We start from the raw sequence: 14,516 nt of genomic DNA on the forward strand, positions 1-14,516 counted from the left end.
TGGGAAGCAATGCTATGAATGTTCTAGTTTACCGTAGAGATTGATTAGAGCGGAACGAAGAAACCAAGGAATGGAGGTGGAGCCGAAAGACGAACAGAATCTTGAAGAAATTTTGACTGCAAGGGAGAACTCAACACAATCAAGTCCAATGCTTAGTTTTGCCCCCATTGATTTTGACTATCCTATGCCAGTTTTCGTTAATATTAACATGGATGAATTGGAAAAAATGATGCAAAATTTGTAGATTTTTCATTTATGTACATTATAAATTTTGGATCATTTTACAATCAATAAAATATAACATTCATTCACTCCTTACTTTGTAATTTTTTTCATTTAAATTGAATTTTTAGTTTAAATTAAATACTTAGTTTTAATACATTACTAATTTACTATCAAGCTTTACACTAAGTAATAGACAATTAAACATAACAAACATATATACACATAATGAAAAAATAAACTTCTCTTAAGTTCAAAACCTCAAGTATTATTAATTTATTATATTAAGCAGCATATTTTTTAAAGTAACACATAGATTGTATGGTACGTATATATGTGTATATATTTTCTATAGACTCTAAAGTAGTATATATTTAATGTATACATGTTTATATGTTTTATAAAGTAGTATGTATGTATGTATATATATATATATATATATATATATATATATATAGTGTTTATATGTTGTATGTATATTATTTAAAGTAGTACATATATTGTATGGTAAGTATATATGTGAATATATTTTCCATAGACTCTAAAGTAGTATATATTTAACGTATACATGTGTATATGTTTTATAAAGTAATATATAACTATATATATAGTGTGTATATGTTGTATGTATATTATTTAAAGTAGTACATAGATTGCATGGTACATATATATGTGTATATATTTTCTATAGACTCCAAAGTAGTATATATTTAACGTATATATACATGTGTATATGTTTTCTAAAGTAGTATATATATAGTGTGTATATGTTGTATGTATATTATTTAAAGTAGTACATATATTATATCGTAATCGTACATATATATGTGTACATATTTTGTATACACTCTAAAGTAGTATATATATTTAAGTTTTAATGTATACATGCGTATATGTTTTATAAATTAGTATATAACTATATATATATATATATAGCGTGTGTATATTGTATGTATTTTATTTAAAGTTGTACATATATTGCATGGTACATATATATGTGTATATATTTTGTATAGACTCTAAAGTCTAAAGTAGTATATATATTTAACATATAGTCGTATACATGATTACATGTGTATATGTTTTTTAAATTCTAATGTAGTATATATATAGTGCATATATATTGTGTGTGTATTGTTAACGTATTTAAAATGTATATAGGTGGGTATATATAGTGTATATTGGAGAAAAAATTTTAAATTTTAATTAATTATTTTTTTAGATTTTGACCGAGTTGACCACGGTTGGACCAGTCTACGTGTAATAGGCCAGTCCCAGGTTGTTTTATAAGAAAATACTGTTGGGTCTGTTACCGGATTAGTCCGTTAAAATAGGCCCAAAATTGAATCGGCCCATGAACCGATTAAAAAGTATGGGCCAATTCCGGGTTAACCCGACCCGGCTCCATTGACAGACCTAGGACATGCATATCAGTCAAAAAAAAAGGGTTAAAAGTTTTGAAAGTGAAACTAATTCACTTGAAAAACTGTCAAAACTTCATTTTTCAAACTTGTAAATCAATTTATATCCAAACGTTTTTTTCATTTTTCTTTTGTTTGAAAAAAAGTGTAGTAACTTTAGTATGGACAAACAAGAGCTAAAATTCTAATTTCTCTATTTCGGAAAAGAAAAGAAAAGTAATATCTCTATATTATGAATTGGGGAGAATATGACATTCTCTATATTGACCAACGTGTTATTACTTCAAGAAAAACTCCCTTCAAACTTTTTTTTTTATGAATTTTCATTGATCATATTGCTCTCTATCAACTATCGAAGTACCTTACAAAGTTGTATACAATGCCAATACACAGCATTTAGACTTAGTTTCACCTTTGTGAAATTGAAAATGTAATTCTCACCATGACATTTCAACACCAAAAGGAAACAATCAACTTGTTATTACTAACTAGTCCTTGACTTGCAAATTGCAGTTACACCTAATAATCACTCTCCTAATCTACATTACTAACAAATTTGATCACTTAAGTAGTAGTAGTTCTTTTTTTCTTTATTGTCCTCAACAGGAACCATTTTTAATCAATGGACCACTTGAGAATTAAGCAGTTTTATTCTTTGGTGCTCCTTCATCAATCAAATATGGAACAACATGTTGTTGCAGTCCTATAATATCCATTGCTAGGTGAAGTCCTGGGACCTTTATGAACTTTATTTTTCCAGCTTTATCCAACGTTTGTAATCCAAATAAATCTTTCAGATAAAGATTAGTCTGTCAAAAAAAAAGTATAAAGAAAAATATTTATTACTACACCTAAAATGTAATATGGTTGTTGATTTTAAATTAAAGTATAAATAGAAATATAATACTCATATTACTTGTTGTGGTGGCAAAATTTTAGAGTAACTTCCATCTTGATAAAAACCAAACCAAGAACTTTCTTTTGGAGTTACTATTTGTTCATCTTCAAACTGTAAAGATATTCAAAATAAAATGAGATTATTTAGTCAATAAATTATTGAATTAAATTAAGAAAAAAGACAGAGGAGTAAAATGTACCATGATAAGGACGAGATTCTGCAAGCTAGCAAATCGTTGTTTATAAATTGGATTAGTTGCATTAGGAATTTCATTATTAATCTTTGGTAAAACTCTACATCCTTTCAAATATCCAGCAATATTCTGAAAAGAAGAAAAAAGAACAATTCAAAAAAAAAAATGCTTAATTTTTTTTTAATTTTAAATAAGAATATATGAAAACAAAGAGATGAAAAAAGCAAGAAAAAAATTACTCACATTTGGAAGTTTCGTATAGCCACTAGGAGCATAATGACCCTAAATTTGCATATTAAACTCATGTTAGAAAATAATAATTATAATAAAATTTATTTTTAAAAAAATATATATTGAGAATGCTTTGGAGAAGAGTATACTTGGACATAGTCTGAGTATATTCCAACTCCAGAGACAGCACCAGCTTGACCACACCAAGGGTGACCCTATTAATTAATGAACACAAATTATTTTTTGTAATTCGTAATTGTTATTTTTATTATATATAATTATTATACACACTAAATATTGTAAAAAAATAAAAAATTACGCTATCGTTGTAGTTTAACTTGTGATAGGTATGAGTTGTCATTCTTATGAGATTATATCAAATTCACTTACAGTAGAGATTCACCTATAATTAGGGTTGATCTAGTAAGCATCTCTTGATACTTTTAATTTATAGAATTTAAACTCTGCATTCTTGATTTTTTTGTTTTTTTAATTAAGTGTTTGATACTTGTAGTGAGACAGTAAATTTAAAATTCACGGCATGAGGTCAAACACTTTCTTACAAAAGCAATTTCATAATCAGCATTCAAATTTGAGATCTCTAATTGTTGGCATATATTTTTTATGACGTAATAATTGAATGTTATAGAATTACATACAGTGCAGGCAGGAGCAAAAGCAACGCCAGCATTAGGTCCACCAATTGAGATAAAATTCTTTACCTGTGGCACAATTCAATTCCAAAAAGAAAAATCACAAAATAAAAAAAATGATGAAAATAAATAATGTGAATAAAAGAAAACATAGTGTTAAAAATTTTAATTTTGATAAAATTCTCACTGGAGGTGCTCCATCACATAACTCTATAAGACCTCTAGCTACCACATTTCCCTGGAGAGATTAAAAACATGAAATTTTTCAACAAAATATATAGAGGGACACACATTTAATTAAAAAAACACAAGAAAAAAGTAAAACATACATTTTTGACCATAGATGAAAAATTAAAGGAGTCCCATAATTAAATATTTACCTGTGAAAGACCAACTAAATTGTAACCTTGTTTTAATTCATTCATTCCCTTCACCTGCGATTCAATTCAAACTAAACAATTATCGATAATTTTTTCTTTATTTAAGTTATTCAAAATAATTATCTAATTGGGAATGGAGATTATTACCTTTTCACAAGCAGTTTGAACCTAGAAGTACAACATGGGCAAAAGATGGGCACATATTATAATTCACAAAAATTTTACTATGCAATTAATTAATTATTCAATCAAAATCAAAATAATAAGAATAAATAATAAGAATTACTACTTTACATCAACTGTTACCTGATTTTCTAGAGGCATGTTGTAAGAATCAGAAAGTCCATTTCCAATTTCTCTACAAAAAAAGAAGAAGATATTTTTTCACAAACATTCATAAACGATAGTAACACAATAGTAATATAAGAAAATATTAAGCAATTATATATCATGCCAATAATAAGTAGTTATTAATAACAAAAATTAAACTTGTGTATATTATTGATAGATGATAGTGTCAAACTTTAATTTAACACAAAAGTAGAATATTTAGAAAATAAATAACGTACAAGCATTGACCCTTAGATTTCGACAAAATGCTTAATTGTGACGTATAAAATGTACTTCCTGCATCATTGCAAGACATTCCAATCCCTGCCATGCACACAAATACGAAATACCTCATAATTTTCCATTTCTGAAAAAAAAAAAAAAAAAAGGAGTAAAGTTTTCAATCAAGAAAAAGAAATAAAATATTACCATGCAATACTATGAAAGGAGATGAAGAAGATGGATAAATGGAACAAAAGATTGAAATGATAAAAAGAGTGAAATTTTTTGAACATAAATAAGCCATTTGAGTTTCTTTTTTCCTTCTAAAAGTAAAATTGATTTCTTCTTTTTTTCGTTTGCAGTTTTTTTTTTTTTTTTTTTGCAAAAGAAGAAAGAGTTAATTTCCCACATATAAAGCAAAGCTCACTTTGTTAAACACATTTTGTAGCCTTAAAATTGAGTTTGTGAAGGATAGCCATAAATTATTCTAATAAAAAGGTTAAACATAGAATTAAGAAAAAAATTCGTAACCAAAGGATTGATATTCAAGTAACTTTATACGTTATCTCCCAACAATCATCCCCTAACATTCTGTAGGATCATATAATTCCTTATTATCTCCAAAAAAATATAAATATAAGTTGAGAAAACTTGGACGAAAATGGCAAAAAAAAAAAAAATACCCACCAGATTTTCATCAATATATTAAAAAAAATTATACATGTGTATAATAAGTATGTAAATCAATGTATATTATATACATATTTTATAATGATTATGAAACTTCGGTGGAAATGACAAAATAATATTATCAAATCTTCACTAAAATTTTCTAGAAAATTTATATACGCATAATAAATATATATATCCATGTATAATTAGTATGTATGGTATAAACATTAATTATATAATGATTATACACTAATTACATAATGTAAATGTTGTATAATGACATTCCACATGGTATAATTAGTATGTAAATGTATACACACTAATTCTATGCCTATTACATAATGATTACACAGTGACTACACAATGTATAAATAACTTTGTTGTTCCAACTTTCATCTTCTTTCAATATTTATGTTGATTACATAGATAACAAACTAAATTTCGAGACATTATACACATTTGACTTTTTTGTTGTCCTGGCTTTTATGTATATACTTGTACTGAATGCCTTGTTGTTATTGTTAAAATTATTATAATTTTCCTTTAATATGTACACTTATAATGAATGCCTTCTTCTTGTTGTTGTTATTTTCCCTTTAATGTATACGTACACTTTGTAGTGAATTCCGTGGTCTTTTTTATATATCTATGTTAATGTGCAAGTGATGTTACTTGTCAGTTTGCTTCAATTGTTGCTTAGATAAGTTGGAATGTTTAAATTTATAATGTTCAATCCCTATTGTGTCTCCAAATGTAACTCATGTAAATGTGTTGATAAATATTTGAACTAGCTATATTAGAAATTCATCCTAATTAAGTTAACAAAAGTTGTATATATTTCTTCAGTATATAAAGATGCTACAAGGTGCCCAACTGTTTCAGCTTTCTCTACCAATAAAACCTTGACGTCTTCAATGTAAATATGATGTACTTCTCAAGTTACAAATGAGAAGTTTAATGATTATATGTCTACTGGACACAATATATGTTATTTTTTTAATCTCAATTTATGTGACACAAATATACTTTAGATAATTAATTATTAAAATAATTTTAATTTTTAATTATTGTAATTTATAATACTATTTCTTCTATTTCAATTTAAGTAACACTGATATAATTTCAAAAGTTAACTTATGTGGTAGTAATATAATTTCGATAGTCAATCAAATGCTTTATGTTGACATATCGTTTTATGTCTATTTTATGAAATATGATTAATTTTCCAATGCAATCGTAAATATTAATTAGCAGGGGTGATATAATAAAATCACGACTGAAGCAGAGATGAACTCGTGTCTCAAATGACTTATAATAACTAATTAGAAGTGATATAATAAAATTACTTTAAAAAATACTTTTGAAAAAAGCATAAATAGACATCATATAAGACATCAAGTTAATTTAAAAAATCAAAAATTAATTTATTATATTTTGTCAATTTTATATTTTTTATTAAATATTATAATTTTTTAATACTTAAATAACCTATAGTAATTAATTTGGAGTAATATAATCAAATTACAATTGAAGCAGCTGATTAAGCAACAACACAAGTAGGCAAGTTGATTATTTTATATTTTTATTTAATATTACAAATTTTAAATACTTAAATAACTTATAGTAATTAATTAGGGATAATATAGTAAAATTACGATTGAAGCAGCTGAAACAAACAACATAAGCAGACATGTCGAAGACGTGCCTGCTTATTGACACTAATAACATATAGTAATTAATTAGAAATAACATAGTAAAATTACGATTGAAACAGCTGAAGTAAGAAGCACAAGCAAGCATATCAAAGACTTACCTGCTTATTGACACTTATTATATATAGTAATATAGCTTTATACATAGTTTGTTTGAAGAGATGCATCAGGTTTGCATGTAAATTAATTATCACCAGTTTTGTCTTTTCCTTACAACTAGTTTGATTTAATGTACTTGAGCCGAGAGTCTTTTGGAAACAGTCTTTCTACCTTCACGAGATAAAGGTAAAATCTACGTACACGCTACCCTTCTCCTATCCAAAACATGATTCAAGAATTATTGATGACTTGAGCGGAAGCTCTCTTAGTGCTTGCTTTTGGTGGTGGTGCTCCATATCAACCAAATATGGGGCAACATGCTGTTTTTTTTGGTTTTTTTTTTAATATAATGTTCATTCAAAGATGATAGCCTTGCTAACTTTACAAACTAGATTTCTTACTATTTGTTCTAACCTTATTGGACAGTGTTATCTTTCCATTGGAGTGAGGTGATAAATAACTCATGAAACTAGTTGAGGTGCGCGAAACCTAGCCCAAACACCATGATTATTAATTAAAAAAAACTCTGTTTACAAAGTGCGGTTTTCCCATCTTTATCCAAGCTTTTAAGACGTATACAAAATCCTTCCGAGTTCTTCAAAAACAATTAGATTCTCTATATTGATTCAACGCGTTATTGCTTAAGAAAACCTCGACGTCCTTTTAAGAATTTACCATTGATCATATGCTTTTTATTAATTATTGAAAAATCGTAAAAGTTACTATATACAATGGCTTCGACCTTTTTAAAATTGAAAATGAAATTCTAACCATGACATTCCAATACCAAATTAAAGGAAACGATCAACTTGTTATTAAGTAAATCGATCAGGTCTTCATTACATTAATAATCACTACTGCAAATCTTCATATCTAACATATTAGATCAGTTTAGCAGTGGCAATTCTTTTTTCTTTATTGACCTCTACGTACAACAACTTTTTTTAATCAATGCACCACTTAATTAAGAAGTAGCATTTGGTGCTGATGTTGTTGCAGCTCCATCAATCAAATATGGGACAACAAATTGTTGCATCTCTGGAATAGTAATTTCTAGGTGACGTCCTTGCGCCTTTATGAACTTCACTTTTCCAGCTTTATCCAATGTTTGTAATCCAAACAAATCCTCTTTATAAACATTAGTCTGCCAAAAAATAAAAGTATAAAAAAAATATATATATACTTTTAAATTAAAGTATAAATAGAAAAATAATACTCATATTACTTGTTGTGCTGGCAAAATTTGAGAGTAGGTTCCATCTTGGTAAAAGCCAAACCAACAACTTTCTTTTGGAGTTACCACACTTTCTTTTTCAAACTGTAAAGAGATTCAAAATAAAATGGGATCAGTTATTTAGTAAGTAAATTATTGAATTAATTTTTTTAAAGAAAAACAAAGAGGATTAAAATGTACCATGACAAGGACAAGGTTCTGCAAGCTACTAAAACGCTGCTTATAAATTGGATTAAATGCGTTAGGAATTTCATTATTAAGCTTTGGCAAAAATTTACAACCGTTCAAGAATCCAGCAATATCCTGAGAAGAAGAAAAAAGAACAATTCAGAATTTTTTATTTTTTTTTTAAATTTTAAGTAAGAATATATAAAAAAAAAAATGAGATGAAAAAAGAAACAAGAAATTACTCACAGTTGGAATCCTGGTATAACCACTAGGAGCAGAACGAGCCTAAATTTGCATATTACTCTTATGTTAGAAAGTAATAGTAATAAAATTGCTATTTTAAAAAAAAAAAATTAAGAAAGCTTTTGAAAAGAGTGTACTTGGTAGTAGTCCGTGTATATTCCAGCTCCAGAACACTTGCCATACTATTAATTAAAGAACACAAATTATTTTTTGCAATTCATAATTGTAAATATTATTCATTATACACTAATAATACATTGGATTAAAAAGAAGCTTTGATATTGCTGAATCACAGATTAATAAAAAGGACGAGAGTCAATTTTCATGTAGAACCGTATGCATAAAAAATGCATGTACGGTTATTCAATTGTATCTTCTTCTTTTTTTTCTGCTTTATCATGCAAAATAGGAGAAGCTAAAAGATTTTTTTTATATACTATTATTGTTGTTTAAGACAATAGTTAGTTGTCATTCTGAAAAGCTTATATCAAATTTACTTATAGTTGAGATACACGCCTATAATAAGTACTTTATAGAGTAATAAATTTAGACAATCTTTTTATACCATCAATATGTAAAAGTTTAAATTATTTTTTATTACTTTTTTTTATTCAGTGTTTGACATCTATTATGAGGTCAATTAAATTCGGATCTCTTATAACATTTCCTAATAAAAATAACTTCATAATCAGGACTTATTTTCGAGATTTATGAATATTATCATATGCTGTTCTTACTACTAATTAATTCGATGTTATAAAATTACATACAGGGCAGGAAGATGCTGCAGGAGCAACACCAGCATTCGGACCACCAATTGAGATAAAATTCTTGACCTGTGTAGCACAATTTAGTTTCAAAAAATCACAAATAAAAAATAATAATTAAATAAATACTATAAATAATAAAAAAATATATTGTTAAAATTCTCACCGGAGGTGCTCCATCACAAAACTCTATAAGCCCTCTGCCTACCATATTTCCCTGGAAAAAAAAAAGTGAATAGATAAACAAAATATAGTTTGACACATTTTTTTTCTTAAAAAAAAAAAAAAAACGAAATGAAAAATAAAGGAGACATATTTATGATTATAGATGAATATTTACCTGTGAAAGACCAACTAAATTGTAACCTTGTTGAAGTTCCTTCATTCCCTTCACCTGTAATATAATTCACAGTCAAATCTCTCTATATGTTTCTCCTTTCTTCTTTTTTCATTTATTTAGTATTTTATTCTATAAGGAATCCCCCCCTCCCCCCACCCCCAACAAAAAAGAAAAGAGAATAATGTAGTGGAGGATTATTACCTTTTCACAAGCAATTTGAACCTACAAATACATCATAAGCGAAAAAAGGGGCACAAATTACATCATGAGCATATGATCCAATCAAAATAATGAGCAAGCTGTGAAAATATTAGTACTTTCTTCGATTTACATTAGTTGATCATCTTACTAAAAATATATGTCCCAAATTATTTATCCACTTATTAAATCAAAATGAAATTGCTTAAAATTTTCTCATTTTAGCCTTATAATTAATATTATGTGAAAGTGTAAAACTAAGTTTGTAAATGTCCAAGAAATTATTTTAAGGGATTTATTAATAAAATTATTTTTTTATTTATAATTTCTTAAGAAACGTATAAAAGTTAAAAATGATCAACTAGAACAGAGATTATTTTTTATCAAACTGTCACCTGTGTTTCTAGAGGCATATAAACGGAATCATGTGCTCCATTTCCAATTTCTCTACCAAAAACATCCATACACTCATAAATGATCATAGTAACAGTAATAATAAGATATTAATTATTTAAGTACGTATTAAGCGCTTATCAAATTTACCAATAACAACCATAATAACGAGAATTTAACTTACGTGTATACTGATAATATCATGAAAAAGAATTACACAAACAAGTTAAAGTTGACTGCAATAGGAGTAACAAATATTCTTACACTATCAGAATTGGTGGCCAAAGTATAATAATTCTAATAACAATGACAATTATGACGAATTTGGAGGAGTTGTGAGAATATGATTTTAGATTATTGTTTCATGCATTGGAAGCGGACTATTTTGGGTAGAAAAAAAAAACAAAGAAAGATGATAATATTAAAAGTTGAAAAAAGATATTTAGAAAATAAATAACGTACATGCAATAACCCTTAGATTTTGATAAGAGACTCAATTGTGACGTGTAAAATGTACTTCCTGCATCATTACAAGACATGGTAATCCCTGCCATGAAAAAGGAAAAAAACTCGTAATTCTCCAATTCTCAAATTAAAGAGAAAGAAAGTAAAATGAATAATATAAAATAAAGAAATAAAGAAAGAAAGATTGATTACCATGCAATACTATGAAAGGAGTGGAAGAAGAAAAACAAATGGAACAAAAGATTGCAATGATAAAAAGAATAAAATTTTCTGAACACAAATAAGCCATTTGAGCTTTCCTTTTTTTCTTCTCCAAATAAAATATGATTTCTTCTTTGTTTAAAGTTTTTATTTTTTGTTGTTGCAAAGAAGAAATGAAGAAATGTGCAAAGTTCTTGGTTTCTTAAGTTGAATATATAGGAGAGGATTTAGAATTTAAGTTTGTGGATTTTCAATAAAAAAAAATTGCAATAAAATCGGGCAAAATGATTGATCACTAGAAGTTGAAAGAAGAACCAATGAAAGTTTCATCCAGGAAAAAAAAACGTGAGGTTTTGCGTTTTAGAACAAAAAACAGAAAAGATTTTTACTACAAATAATAATAATAATAAAAAAGGATTCTTAGAATCTAAAAACGAAAAGGAGTTTGCCTAGTGATTTCGAACCCACATTCACATTCACAATTTGCCTAGGAATTTCAGGAGTTCCTTACATTCTGTTTGGATGAATATATCATATTGTTTCGTAACGTATCGTATTATATTATATTTTTAATCAATACAAAGTTCGAATAGATAGTATCTTTTTCTATCGTTACATAATTTCACACATCAATAATTTGAAGGGTAAATCTATCAGAAAATAAAGTAAGATTCGGAATAGAGCTACTATAAAAAGGTAAGTAAAGGATAAAATAGAATTATTAAAAGATAATTAAAGATAAATAAAAAAAAAATTAAGGTAAATTATGTGATTGCACCAAATCGATAACAGCCATCCAAATAAAGTGTTACTCGTTACCAAACCAATTTACCAAAACTACCCATGTGGTTATAAGTTCTCCTCTACATATACTTATTCTCTTAATATATTATCTATATAATTATAATATAATTATAAACTTTAAGATAGTAGGTGGAGTTCCGAAGAAACTCGATCCTCTATAAATTTTGAAATTTACTTTGTTTTCTTTATACCAATGGCCACATGAGTTTGATTTGACAATTCCGAAATTCTCGTTAATCGATTTGATTTGTTAGCTTGTAAATTATAATCATGTCTAATCCAAGCAATAAAGGGTATATTTTACAGTATGTTATTAGATCATAATTTATTGGAAAAGTAAAATAAAATTAAAAAAACAAACAAAATGGTTAATGTTATAAACTAATAAAGAATAAAGAAGAAGAGCAGAGAGAATAGAGAGTATTTCTTATTTTACTTTAGGGATGAATTATAATGAGGAAAAATTTCTTTATTTATAGGGGAAAACTACCCTTGAGTTTTGTATCTTTTTCATAAATAGACATACACAATATATGGTAAAGTAGGTATTCACTATATATGGTAAAGTAGACATTCATTATATATGGTACATTTATAACATTTTCCCTTGAATGTCTAATTGATAGATAATACGCATATATACTGCCTCATTAAAAACCTTACAAGGAAAACCCAGTGGAATAAAACCTCGTTAGGGAAAAAAAGTACAACGCCTATTAACTCCCTCTAATGAGAACATCCTTGAACCTTTGCATTCCGATCATGTGTACCATCTTCTTGAAAGTTGCAGTTGGAAGAGACTTGGTGAATAGATCAACCACATTGTCACTTGAATGAATCTGTTGCACATTAATATCACCATTCTTTTGAAGCTTATGTGCATAGAAAAGCTTTGGCGAAATGTGTTTCGTCCTATCTCCTTTTACGAATCCTTCCTTAAGTTGTGCTATGCATGCTGCATTATTTTCGTATAAAATTGTGGGTACTTTGTCATATTTCAAAACGCATTTTTCTTGAATGAGATGTATTATGGACTTTAACCACACATATTCTCGGCTTGCTTCATGAATAGCTATAATCTCAGCATGGTTCGATGAGGTGGATACGATAGACTGCTTTGTAGATCTCCAAGGGACGCCCCCCCCCCCCCCCCCCCATATGAACACATAACCTGTTTGAGACCGAGCTTTATGCAGATCAGATAAGTACCCAGCATCAGCATAACCAACAAGATCGGGACTGCAATCTTTAGAATAAAATAAGCTCATATCGATAGTCCCTTTTAGATACTGTAATATGTGTTTGATCTCATTTCAATGTCTCCTAGTAGGAGCAGAACTATACCTTGCTAAAAAAATAATTGAAAAGGTTATATCAGGCTTATAGTATTTGTAAGATACATTAGTGCACCAATTGCACTAAGATATGGTATTTCAAGACCAAGGAGTTCCTCGTTCTTTTCTTGAGGTCGGAATGGATCCTTGTTCACATTAAGTGATCGAACAACCATCGGAGTACTTAATGGATGTGCACCATCTATATAGAATCTTTTCAACATCTTTTCTGTGTAGGCAGATTGATGGATAAAGATACCATTTGTCAAATGCTCAATTTGCAAACCAAGGCATAATTTTATCTTTTCGAGATCTTTCATCTCAAATTTTTTCTTTAGGTAATTAATTGCCTTTTGAAGCTCGATTGGAGTTCCAATAAGGTTTATGTCATCAACATAGACAACAAGTATAACAAACTCCGACGTTGTTTTCTTTATAAAAACACATGGGCAAATTTCATCATATGTATAACCTTCCTTAGATAAATATTCACTAAGACGGTTATACCACATGCGTTCAGATTGCTTCAAATCATATAATGATCTTTGCAATCTAATGGAATACATTTCTCGAGTCTTTGAACTATATGTTTTCAGCATTTTAAATCCTTCGAAAATTTTTATGTATATCTCATTATCAAGTGATCCATATAGATAGGTTGTTGTCACATCCATCAAATGCAGTTTTAGTCTCTCATGGACAGTGAAACTAATAAGATAACTCAATGTTATTGTGTCCATAACTGGTGAATATGTCTCGTCATAATTGACATCAGGCCGTTATGAAAAATCTTGTGCAACAAGGCGTGCCTTATACCTTTGTATTTCATTTTTCTTTTTTTTTTTTTTTTTGCACAAAGACCAATTTATGGCCAACAGGCTTAACATCATTAGGTGTTTGAGTTATAGGTCCAAAAGCTTCACGTTTGACAAGTGAAGTAAATTCATATTGAATTGCTTGCCATTTTGACCAGTCATTTCTTTGTCGACATTCTATGACAGATCGAGGTTCAAGATCCTTATTGTCTTGCATGATTTTCGTTGCAACATTATATGCAAAGACATAATCCACTATTATTTTAGATTGATTCAAATTAATTCCAACATCACTTGAATTTAAGGATAGTTACTCATTTTCTTCAGTCTCAGACTCATTGATTCCTTCAGAGATATCAACATTGCTCAAATCTTGAACTTCCATATGTGGATCTTTCGTAGTGTCATCTTGACCATTTGTTTTTCTTTTTCTAGGATTTCGATCCTTAGAACTTAATGATCTACCACGCTTCAAGCGTGCTTTAGATTCATTAGTTATGACACTAGTGGATGGTCCTTTA

The 14,516-nt window shown here is 28.0% G+C and overlaps 1 protein-coding gene across 1 annotated transcript; it reads right to left on the reverse strand.

Annotated features, from left to right (window-relative positions):
* Window positions 1-1,937: 1,937 nt before the first annotated feature.
* On the reverse strand, window positions 1,938-11,243 carry LOC107856708. The gene is made up of 24 exons (XM_016701689.2): window positions 11,034-11,243; window positions 10,839-10,923; window positions 10,379-10,430; window positions 9,987-10,007; window positions 9,786-9,839; window positions 9,612-9,662; window positions 9,449-9,514; window positions 8,816-8,860; window positions 8,682-8,720; window positions 8,448-8,570; window positions 8,259-8,351; window positions 8,001-8,177; window positions 4,758-4,941; window positions 4,568-4,652; window positions 4,305-4,356; window positions 4,146-4,166; window positions 3,999-4,052; window positions 3,806-3,856; window positions 3,625-3,687; window positions 3,115-3,180; window positions 2,978-3,016; window positions 2,741-2,863; window positions 2,560-2,652; window positions 1,938-2,452 (listed from the first exon to the last, which is right to left on the reverse strand). Exons 1-24 carry the CDS (start codon window positions 11,128-11,130, stop codon window positions 2,282-2,284), a joined length of 1,905 nt encoding a protein of 634 aa, XP_016557175.2. The 5' UTR covers window positions 11,131-11,243; the 3' UTR covers window positions 1,938-2,281.
* Window positions 11,244-14,516: the final 3,273 nt, after the last annotated feature.

Source organism: Capsicum annuum, chromosome 1 (genome assembly GCF_002878395.1).
Source record: "Capsicum annuum cultivar UCD-10X-F1 chromosome 1, UCD10Xv1.1, whole genome shotgun sequence".
NCBI classification, from domain to species: domain Eukaryota; kingdom Viridiplantae; phylum Streptophyta; class Magnoliopsida; order Solanales; family Solanaceae; genus Capsicum; species Capsicum annuum.